We start from the raw sequence: 12,546 nt of genomic DNA on the forward strand, positions 1-12,546 counted from the left end.
TTAAAATATGTACAATATTGAATCCAGAAATTATCCAAATGTCTATGAGGCAGCTATTGCAGATAGGACCTTCTGGTACTTAAAAGTCTCGATATGAACATGTGTTGAGACGTGACAATTAGGCTATTCCAGTTGAAATCCATACACCCTATATGGAAGTCATGGCTTCTACACGTACACATGGAGTGTGATTTTCAAAAGTGGTTACCTGATGGGTGACACCATTTGAAACCTATACCTCCTTTTTGAGATTAAGGTCATGTCTTCTGTAGGGGGTGTATGGATTTCAACTTGAATAGCTAATAGCCAAGGTGCTTAAATTATTAGTATTACTGCCAATATAAGGTTTGACATTTTTGTGTACAGCATTTTGTTGTTGCGACAATATTGCAGTGGCAATTTTGCCAAAGCATATTTGTAGCTACAGTAAATATGTGTCGCACCACAAAATGTGGAGAATGAGCGGTAAATCACAGCGGAGATTTGCAGCATTTGTAGTAAAAAAATTCCTCAAAAACCAACTATATACAGACCAAAATAAACATAATTTTTCACCAGGTTCGCCGTTGCAAATAATAAAGGAGACAAGTAGAAAAAGTGATCCCGCCTGGGAATCGAACCCAGGACCTCAGGTTTACGAGACCTGTGCCTTAACCACTGGGCCACGGAGCTTCATGATTAGGCTGGTAGAAACTTGAACCCATAAGCGGTCATTTAAACTTATCTCCTCCTTGCAAATAGCCCATAGTAGGTAGAGCCGTAAATGCGAGAAATAAATTGCCATCCTCCCTGTAAGGAAATATTACATGGATCCCAGGCGGGATCACTTTTTCTACTTGTTTCCTTTATTATTTGCGACGGCGAACCTGATGAAAAATTATGTTTATTTATATAGTTCCCGTCGATCATGCCACTGTTTTTCCATGTTATATACAGACTATTGCACTGAACTAATATATAATCTCATTTGTCATATCAGACTACTGATATGCCACTATTCTTTCTTTTGCCGGCATTCCCTTTTTTATATTTAATTCTACTTGGAGATGCCACTTTTCCTTCTTTTGTCTGCATTCACTTTTTTGTAAGTCCAAAATTTCCCACTAACTTTTACCCTGTTTTGTGCCTTTTTATCCAAATATGCACATAATATATACATCACTCAAGTGCCGGGTTCGATTTACTTCGAAAAATTTGCATAGCAATTTTTAGAGAAAACCTTATTTAGGTGATGTTCTTATAATATTAGCATATGTTTACATTGTAAAAAATTGCTATACAAGCTGAAACTTGTGTAGCAGGTTCTCCAAAATGGGGAGCATTTTGCTCCACGACACAAGTTAAATCGAACCCTGCTCAAGTGTCAGCTTCTTGAGTGGTACTACTGCTAAGTGGCATCTCTATGTAAGGCAGGTAGTATATAGTAATGTAAGGCCACATAAATTTGAAAGTTCTTCTCAAAACTCCTCTGATGTTCAAAATCTAATGCAGAATAGGGGTTTGTTGTTAAGGCCCCCAAAAAAAAGGTTTGTCTCAAAGCTCACGAGAAATTTAAAAACAAATGCGAAATGCGATTTTTTTTTTTTTTTTTTTTATTCCCAACTTTTTTCATGGTATTTTGAGAAAAAGTCTGATTTTCGCCAATTTTTTCTGGAAAAATAAAAAAAATTTCCGCATTTGTTTTTTGTCAAATTGTGGGATTTTACAAACGCGCGCGCAAGCTTTGAGACGAACCTTTTTTTTTTGGCCTAATCATAATGTATATAGGAGCTTTTAGATAAATGTTCAAATTAATAGGTCCTAAGCAGGTGCAAGAACATACCTTTGGTTTTTTTATTGCAAAGAGCATCCCCTTGAAGCCTATTCAAAACATTTAAAACCATAATCATTCAGATTCAAGGCTATGTGCTCATAGCATGCACGTATTCGGCTTTGGGGCACGAGCCCCGGGGAGTAAAACAGGGGCGGCCAAAATTAAGGGCGGCGGAAGAAGAAGGCGGCAAAATGAAGGGCGGCGGAAGAAGAAGGGCCGCCAAAAAGAATTAGTAAAGAAAAAAAGGCGGAAAAAATTTGAAAAGTATAAACAATTTTGAAAAAATTGTACTATACATCAAAATGTGTTGCTTTTAGGGCGCTAGCACTTATAATCCTTTTTTTTTTTTTTTTTTTTTGCTCTTGCATAGAAGTCTCAGTGTTTCCATAAGTAGGTCAGTCATGTGAAGGGCATAATGTAGGTGAACCTTTGTGTTCTGGAATGTGAATCATGAATCTATCATGTCTAATTAATCATATCATACTAAGCCTACGCCCTGTACAGGCTTATATAAGTGTAAGGACCGTACACTTATATAAGCCTGTACAGGGTGTGAAGAAAAAACCCAAATACTCCATTTGAAATATTAAGCCTACGCCCTGTACATGCTTATATAAGTGTAAGGACCGTACACTTATATAAGCCTGTACAGGGTGTGAAGAAAAAACCCAAATACTCCATTTGAAATATTAAGCCTACACCCTGTACAGGCTTATAATAAGTGTAAGGCCCGTACACTTATATAAGCTGCTGATATAGCACATGACCTGACACGACACATACTACATCATAAACTGATAGTACATTACTTCATCCACTATCTGCTGCTGATAGCACACTACTTCATCCACTATCTACTGCTGATAGCACACTACTTCATCCACTATCTACTGCTGATAGCAAGCTACTTCGTCCACTATCTACTGCTGATAGCACATTACTTCATCCACTATCTACTGCTGAATAGCACACTACTTCATCCACTATCTACTGCTGATAGCACACTACTTCGTCCACTATCTACTGCTGATAGCACATTACTTCATCCACTATCTACTGCTGAATAGCACACTACTTCATCCACTATCGTCTGCTGATAGTACATTACTTCATCCACTATCTACTGCTGATAGCACACTACTTCATCCACTATCTACTGCTGATAGCACATTACTTCATCCACTATCTACTGCTGAATAGCACACTACTTCATCCACTATCTACTGCTGATAGCACACTACTTCATCCACTATCTACTGCTGATAGTACATTGCTTCATCCACTATCTACTGCTGATAGCACACTACTTCGTCCACTATCTACTGCTGATAGCACACTGCATCATCAATTATCTACTACTGATAGCACATTACTTCATCCACTATCTACTGCTGATAGCACTATCCACTATCTACTGCTGATAGCACACTACTTCATCCACTATCTACTGCTGATAGCACACTACTTCGTCCACTATCTACTGCTGATAGCACACTGCATCATCAATTATCTACTACTGATAGCACATTACTTCATCCACTATCTACTGCTGATAGCACACTACTTCATCCACTCTGTGCTGATAGGACACTGCCAGTTTTACCATACACGCAGCAATATGTATACATCAGAACTCCAAGTATCCTAACAATTATTGCCCTTTGAAATTGTTTCTGGAATAAACCATGATACAACATACAGAGCACAAGATGTGTGCCAACGGGCAAAAGTAGCCTTTAAGAAACCATCCTATCTGTGAATTTGTTGGCCACCCTGTTAATGTTGCCCTATTTATGAACAGGCTCAAACTACTCTAGCAGGTGTGTTGCATTTCTGGGTTTACTGATGTGCAGTGCCAGAACTAATGTTGTGATATTTTCTACACCATATATGTCCTGTCACAGATAATCAAAATGAGATATTCCATTTGAAATTCTTACACCCCCTATGAAAAACATGACCTTCATCTCAGCATGGTCTACCTCATGAGGTGGATCACGGGATCCACACGGCATCACTCTGAACCGATCTGTTTCCACTGAGCACATTAACCGGTAACACTCTAAGCCAAACCGCATCGCCCGCCAACCCACCCCATTAGTAACAAAGTCAGAAGTAGGTCATAATAACTTTGATGTGGTTTAATGCTGAACACAAGAAATCCTAGCCTTATGATTTGTCGTGGTTTGGGAAAGCAGGGATATGAGAGAGAAGTAATGAGTGAAAATGCTGATCCCAATTTTCATCACATAACTGCTCTCAACAACGACAAGTTCTCAATCTATTATAGGCTCCGTTTGTGATCTTTGTCGCTGCCTCAAAGGCCTCAGCTATATTGTAATCAAAACCGTATGAACCACTGAATCACTGGGCTTGCTTGTACTCATTGTAATGCATTTTTCATGCTGATTTCTAATATGGTCATGGAAATGTACAATTCTGAAATATTTGAATTACATTGTAACTTGTTGTCTGCAGTTAACATCCGGGTGGAAAGGTAAATTATCTGTACATTTTAAAAAATGGAGATTTGAATTGTAACTCTCTCTTTTCCCATACACATTGTGGATCTTGTTTTTCACTTGTATAATGTTTTAGTTGTACCACTGTAATCTATTTTTGTATGCTGCTTTTTTTGTTTTTCCATGTGATATCTTGTGATTTTTCTGTGATTTCTTTGTTTTGATAATAAAAATACATGAAGATAAAAACATCCGGGTGGAGAGAGTTAGAGTGTAAAAAACACAATCTGCATATTAAACCCTCCTTTCTAGCAATATAGTTGCATTGATAGGGACTATAGCAGTCTTTTGGTTGGTTCCTGTATGTGACATTTAATTTGTTTCCATGTTATTGTTTTTGTGTATCACAGATTGGCCATCAGGGATACCAGTCTAGCCTTATCGATGAAGCAACATCACCAGTTTCTGTCTAATATCCTGTCATCTGTGGGAACATCAGTGGAACAAGTATCTCAACTAGCAACAAGGTTTTATGATGATGATTCACTATGACAATCCAGTCAGCAAGGACAAAATTCCTTTAAGTAAACATCTCAAAAAAAAGTAACTAACCCCCCTTAAATAATGGCCATTATTCAAAAACGGGCTACTGTATTACAAATCTGTAAAATGCGTTGGAAGCAGAATTTATTTCTGCGCATTTTGACACCTCATTTGATACAATAGCCCAGAAAACAATAAAACACCGGTCAATTTAATGTAGTAAGGTCCAGATTTGAAAGTTGCACTTACATACAAATTTTTACAATACAAAAACACTCAGATATCATTACACAGATTTCCTTCCATTGCACTCAATGCAAAATCAATACAATTTACTGCAACTTCCAAATCTTGGGGTACATTGATTTAAATGTACGCTGTGACGTCAATATTTAGTCAATTGCTGCAAATGAGGTGTCAAAATGTGCAGAAATAAAGTCTGCTTCCAACACATTTTACAGATTTGTAATACAATCACCCGTTTTTGAATAATAGTCATTATGTAAGGGGGGTTAGTTACTTTTTTTGAGATGTTTATATAAAAGTATGTTAGAATTGCCAATACTTGATGAATCCGTCTGTGATCATCTATTTAAGGTTTTGAAAATGAATAAAAATATTTACTCAAGAAAATTTGTTACGTTGCCCAAATCTGCATTTTTACCAAAGTTTTATGTTACATTTAGATTTGTCAATTGTTTGCCATTCTAAATTATGTATACCTTTATGACCAACAATTTAATACTTATGAGGCCCAAATGTTTCCAGGGCTAAGACTAACTTTGAAGGTATATATATATTCAGGAATTTTGCCAGCAAAATAAATTTCATTTTGACATCCTTAAATTAAAACCAAAACTTTGAGTTTTTCACCCCAAAAGTTGCACAAGTTCTAAAGTGATCACAGTCCCTTGCTGGGTTGTGTGCCGGTCGGGATTAGTGTTTATTTGTTGTGTTGTTTAAATGGGCTATTCCAGATGTATTCCACCCCCCACCCCCAAAAAAAACATTTGAAAAAAATGCAATTGACGTTTTGGTAAATCCCATAAGCCTTTGCAAGTACACCTGAGAACTCATCATTTGACATCATGTCGATTTATAATGCGCAGTAATAGTATTCATCGCCATGACGTCAAATGACAAGTTCTCAGGTGTACTCGCAAAGGCTTATGGGATTTACCGAAAATGTCAATTCCGGTTTGAATGAGCTATTTCACTTAAAATCCACACTACCCCTGTCAAAGATTTTGGAAATATCTTCCATAGGGGGAGTATGAATTTCAAATGGAATTAACAATTTAGGCAGCTCCGTTTGAATTTCATACATCCTCTGAAAAGGTTTAACATGAATCTTCCACTGAAGGAGGGTGAGCTTCAAATAGAGCTGCTCATGTGTTCATTCCATTTGAAATTCATACTCCCCCTGTGGAAGATATTTCCAAAATCTTCCACAGGGGTAGTGTGGATTTTAAGTGGAACAGTCATGAGAGAAGACTCAAATTCCGGCTGGCATTTTCAGCATTGATTCCGGCTTGGGGTATGGAAAACACAGGTATTTGGTACAATTGTAACACTTTGGGCTGGTATTAAAACTGTTTTTCTTTCTTGAAATATAATGCTTGAATAGTGTAACCGTAATAAAAACAGGAGACAAACCATTTTACATCATGAATAAATTACTTGAAACAAATCTATTAATTAACAAACATTATTTTCTACCAAATGAAACTCATTAAAAATACCACTTAAAATCTATGCAGCAGTAAGCTTTTCAGAAATCACACCGGCTATATCACAGTTCTCTAAACAAAGCTTTTAAAGGAATTGCCCTTTATGCATTATTACTTGGACACAGTCCACCGAGTCTCAAACCGCATCCAAACTACCGACACATCGAATCCCAAATGCTTTCGTTAGACAAATTTGTACAAATTCAAACGACAGATCCAAGCGAGACACGTCGATGGCAGGTATGTGTCTGGCGCACCCCTGGCAGGGCGGCCATGATGAATCACGCTGTGTATGTTTTTTGCGTGGTTGCCTGAATGATTAATACACTGCACCTGATCACGGAAACACCGATGATGACCAATTTTACATTTTTGGGTTTAACCGATTACACCTCAAAATGAAAAATAATAAATGCCAATTCTGGATAAGGAGGAGCTGGGAGAATGCTATATGCGAGCCTCGTGTGATTTTTGCCGTCTATTGCAGATAATAGGAAAGCTATTAAGTAAATGAGATTGTTCATTGAATTAGCACTTAAAAGAATTGCTTTGATGGGTTGAATAGATTGATAGGCTGGGTATGCAAATTAACGAGACAAAGTTACAGGTGAATTAAATATAAGTGGATGGCGCCATCAACCAAAAGGAGTCGTTTATCATGCAAAATCAATTTTCATTTTGCCGTTTAATATTGTTGTCGATTTAGCAGGCTACAATATTCTGAATATTTTGTTGAAATTTAATGCCTGTTTTGAAAGATAAGATCAGGAAACAATGGAATACAAAAGAAATTTGGGTGTATCTTAACTCTCTTCTCGCGGGTGTCGACTGCAGACGACATGTTTCAAAAATTTTTTGAAAATTAAAAATTTCAGAAATATAAATTTTCATGACCATATTTGGAATCAGCATGAAAAATGCATTAAAATGGGTACAAACAAGCCTAGTATTGGTTCAGTAGTTCTTAAGATAGCTCTTGATATTTCGAGAAAATATTTCAAAACTTCAACTTTTTTCCGTTGAAGTGCATGGCGAGCACACAGAGCATTAAGGTTGATTTGAGTGACAGAAGACTCATTTTGCTTGATTTGTGTCACATCCCATAATGCATTTCTCCCATTTCACTTTTCTGTACTGATTTGCTACTACAGGTAATGCAACCTGGGTCGATAGTGACAAAAAGTACCTCGGTGAACAGAGCACATCCAGATGATCTTGAATATGTTTAATTCTTGACTGTCGACCCATGTTTAGCCGTAGGGAACCTGTACAAAGTAATAGGAGTGTCATTTGATATAGTGTGGTGATGCATCATGTTGCAAAGGATTCTGGGAAGGGTACAATATCTTCTCTGACAATGCATGATGTAAAAGTACATTAGTGTCATAGGAAGCATTGCTTGACTTAACACATAATTATTTGAACATAGTGATTTTGTATGCTGAGGTAATTCCATCATTCTAACATTTAAAGTTATTATGTATAATGATGTATATTCATATGTAGTAAACGTAAATAGAAAGCAGAATTAAACCTCTACGTGCGCTATACAGGGGAAAGAAGAATCATACATCGCACACTAGCACAATAAAGCATTAAATTACAAGGAGAAACATAACATGCATAGGCAGATAAATCAGAGTAAAAGCTCTGGACATACCTGCCTGTGCAGGGACTTGAACCCCAGACCTCTCGCTTGCAAGGCGAGCGCTCTAACCACTGAGCTACACAGACTGTCCCTGATAAACTGGACTCAAGTCTTCTTCGCTACTCAAATTTGGTACACTCACCGGGGGCACTTTCACTGGGACAACCGGCATCTGCAGCGGATGGTATTACATACATACATACATACATAAAACATTTCTATAGTGCTTTTTCGCAGTTCAAAGCGCTTCACAGTACAAAGAAAAATAAATGAAATTACAATAATTTAAAAAGGTAGGTTTTAAGATGCCTTTTCAAGATCTGCAGTGACTGGGCCTCTATGATGGAAGTGGGCAGTGAATTCCAGTGGCGTGGACCATACACTGAGAACCCACGGTCACCTGCAGATCCTTCTTCCTTCCTACTTCCTATAATACGTGCATACCTGCACGTGCACAGTTTTTTTTTTTTTTTATGCACAATCCTGGAACCTAGGATTGATTGCAGATATCAGAACCGGGGATGGTCCCCCTTCTCTTTTCGAATAGCTCTGACACTTAACGTGCACAGGGTTTGACTCTTCCTGTACACGGGACTAACGGCTTTACGTGACTTCCGAATCACGGACGAAGCACATACACTACATATACGGTATCTGCACGTGATAAGCAGTGTATGGGGGCGAGCAGAAATTCTTCAATTAAATTCTGAAGTTAAATAACTGAACTGAATTGAAGGATTCCTGACCATATAGGAACTTTTGGGAGGGAAGAGAATTTTCACCTAAGGCAAGCCCAAGGCTCGAACCCTCGTCGATCGTATCTCCCGACCGGCAGCGCAACGCCTTAACCACTGGGCCATCTCGCCCTCCTTGGTCTTGGGAGTAGTGAGTCTGAGGATTTGTTGCTAGTGATGTGGTCATCGGGTGTGTCTCAATATCATTAGCAACAACAAATCCTCAAAGCAGTAACATTCTCTGAAGACGCCAGTTGACCTGGTGAAAGCGTTATGGTGAGTGTACCAAATTTGAGTAGTGTAAAAGTTTAATTTTGCTTTCTATTTATATATGCTTTTTGAAAAATGTTTTTTAAATGTTGAAGTAATTCTATCATTGTGACATTTATATATATTTTTGAAAGATATTCTTATTGCTGGATACCACCCCACCTGTTTACAGGTGTCCTTGTCAGGGTTGCCAAAAGATTTCAGCCCAAATCGCCGGTCAAATAATCAAAAAGTCACCCAATTTTTCTCTTTACCATTGGTTTCTATGGGGCAGGAAACTATCAGAAGTCGCGAGAGCCAATGTTGAAAAGTCGCCCAATTTTTTTTTAACCATTGGTTTCTATAACTTTGGACAGGAAATTGTCAAAAGTCACAGGAAAAATCTTCAAAAGTCGCCCAATTGGGCTACCAAATCGCGGGTTTGGCAACCTTGGTTTTTGTTAATCTTACTTTGACCAATTTTATCTTTCTAAAGTACAGAATTTTTATGACAATGGCTATGTGTAAATAATTATGTATATTATATAATAGTGGAAGACATAATAAAAAAAACTTGAAACATCCTAATTATTAGATTCTGACCATATTTGTGTGTCTACAGCCTGACAATAGGGCGTTGACTCGGGGGGTGGGGGATGAATCCAATACTTGCCTAATGGGCTCAGGCCAAGAAAAAAAACCCATTAAAATTATAAACTAAAAAAGTTTTTGAAAGGGCCCCCTTAATTTGGGCCAATTCTGGGTCGGTCGGTGGAGGGCAAGCAAACATTTTTTTTTGCCTAAAAATACAAGAGATCAACGCTAACTTGCCATGCTGATAATTAGCATGTTTCAAGAGAAAAGTATGTAGATTTTGTCACTTTTGATTTTAAATATTTTATATTGGGCAAAATAGTCACATCGTGCCGAATTAGGTATCAAAATATGCAGAACAAAATTCTCCATCTATTGTCTTCTTCATTTGGTAAATTAGCTTAGTTCTTTAAGATATTGCTTTCTTTTCAAGTGTTCTTTTTGTCTGCAGTATACTCTTATACTGAAATAAATTTAGGTCTAAAAAAAATTGTTTGATTGGCGTAACATGAAAAAAAAATTAGGGTGGGTCGGTCACTATTTTTTTTTTTTTTACACACATTTTAAGCTGAAAATCATGATTTTTTTTCTTTTTTAAATTTTTTTTTTTTTGATTTTTTTTATTCATTTTTTTACAAAACAAAGAAAAAAAGTTTAGGGTCGGACCTATTTTTAGGGTCGGTCGGGTTACGCCAATCAAACAATTTTTTTTAGGCCTAAGGTAAACATGGGCTGATAATATAATAGTGGGGAATTTTTCGAGGGGGTTCAATTTTCATGCTTTCTGATTTTTAATTTTTAACCTTACACAGTTCTGAATATGAATATATTTGGAACGGCAAATTAAAAACCCATACTGTCCAGAAATTTAACCCAGCGAAAATATCCCACTATACAATACATACACAGGAGATTTGGGGGAAAAACCAAGGACAATTCACAACCCTGATATTGGGAGAATATTAGGAAATATAAGACATAAATGATAAAGAAACAAAAGACAAATATTTTCAATTTTGGCACCATTTTCTAGGGCCTCAAGGTATTTAATTATAATAATCAAGCAAAAGCAATTCAGTATTTACATATCAACAGCCAAATTTACACAATGTTTTCTATTATTACATATAATTATTATCATCTTATTCTTTGAAAGAACATTGTAATCGTATGATTCTATTGTATAGACACATAGATATATATATAGATACTCTAAATGAAACAGATGCATGGTCTTTTATCTCCATGAGAACTATCTGCCGATTGGCCAAAAAGAAGTTTTCACTATCGATTGAACCAATCAGCAACATTGTTAGAATAATTTCACCACACAAAAAAATTGGGGTGAATTATTTGCAAAGCTCCATTCTGATTGGTGAAAAAAGTGAAGATATCACGTAATTGACCAATCAGAGGCAATGTTCGATCGGCAGGTAGTGCTCAAGGAGTTAAGCAACACCATTTATGGAACACAGTTTTGACACACCATTTGATCACTCTGTATGGAACACCCTTTATGGAACACTTTTTGAACACTTTGTAGAAAGCATAATAAGGCATTATAAAGCAAAAATTGTGAAATTGGTGGGTTTCTCATTAAGTTGAAGAAAAAAAACTTCCAATACAATGCTAAATTTGCTTGGTTTTGAAATTATCTGGGAGATATCGTTAAATCAACTATTAAACGAAAAAGCTCTTCAGAATAGTGGATACATATTTTTAAGGTAAAGGGGAAAGTTTTAATTTGAATGCATGTGTTCAGAACGGGTTGAGTGTTCAAATACCAGGCATCAGATTCATTTAGAGTGTAGAAACAAAAAACATACACACCACACATGAAAGGAATGTGGAATAAATTAATTGTCTAGAACATTTTGTAACACATGTCAGTAGCACTTGTGGGCTATTCCAGTTGAAATCCATACACCCTGTGTGGGATACATGACCTTAATCTCCCACACAGGGGGTGTTTATATCAAATGGAGCCACACATTCAGGTTAACCCATTTGAAATTCACACTCCCTGTGTGGATCATTAAGGTCATGTCTTCCATAGAGGGTGTATATATTTCAACAGGAATAGCCCAATTCTTGTTTGTTATCTTGATAGTGTCAGCTCCTTCAAAATTTCAAATCAAAATCAAAATCAAAAATTGTGAAACTGCCAAGTTCAACCTATATATCATTAATATTGTTATTTCAGATTTGTATAATTGTTAGTAATTTACGTCAGATCAATTCTAATGTTCATTAATTAGTTCTAATATTAAACAGGAAGAAACAAAATAAAGAAAATTTATGAAAGAAAGCCCAAACCTCACACCCTATTATATATATTTTATCTACTGTCTGTTAAAGATAATGCTTGTCATCGAGTTAAATATAATGAAAAAATCCTTAGCTGTTTTCTTGTCTGGGCAATACCAACAAGGATTTAAGTTAATAATGAATGGACTAAAGCTAATGTTAATTTCGAAACTAACCTCGGGTTAGGAGGTGTTTCTGTTAGGCATGCAGTTAGTAGAGTGATGTCAAATGAACAGACTATAGTGTTAGTGACAATGCAAGTGGATCACTAGTTTTTTGTTGGGGCATTTTTAATGGGTTAAAAGAAAAAGTAAATTTTCATAGTTGAAACTTCACATTGCACCATAATGTTGTGTGTATTTACACACTTTTAACATAGGCCTATATGCGGTCTGGCATTGGCTTTCTCAACAAAAAAAGTTTTGAGATATAAGAACCACAATACTAGGCTTGTTTGTACTCATTT

General features: G+C 36.6%; 1 protein-coding gene and 1 non-coding gene across 2 annotated transcripts in view; one reads left to right on the plus strand and one right to left on the minus strand.

Annotated features, from left to right (window-relative positions):
- Positions 1-4,827, plus strand: part of LOC140138320 (putative RNA polymerase II subunit B1 CTD phosphatase RPAP2) — a 179,154-nt gene extending 174,327 nt beyond the window's left edge. Inside the window, exon 9 of the mRNA XM_072160229.1 lies at positions 4,686-4,827. Coding sequence (XP_072016330.1) covers positions 4,686-4,827 — 142 coding nt within the window. The remainder of the gene's footprint in view (positions 1-4,685) is intronic.
- A 3,382-nt stretch (positions 4,828-8,209) lies between these two features.
- Positions 8,210-8,282, minus strand: Trnaa-ugc (transfer RNA alanine (anticodon UGC)). The gene has a single exon. It is a non-coding gene; the product is annotated as a tRNA-Ala (tRNA).
- Positions 8,283-12,546: the final 4,264 nt, after the last annotated feature.

This window comes from Amphiura filiformis, chromosome 17 (assembly GCF_039555335.1).
Source record: "Amphiura filiformis chromosome 17, Afil_fr2py, whole genome shotgun sequence".
Classification (NCBI taxonomy): domain Eukaryota; kingdom Metazoa; phylum Echinodermata; class Ophiuroidea; order Amphilepidida; family Amphiuridae; genus Amphiura; species Amphiura filiformis.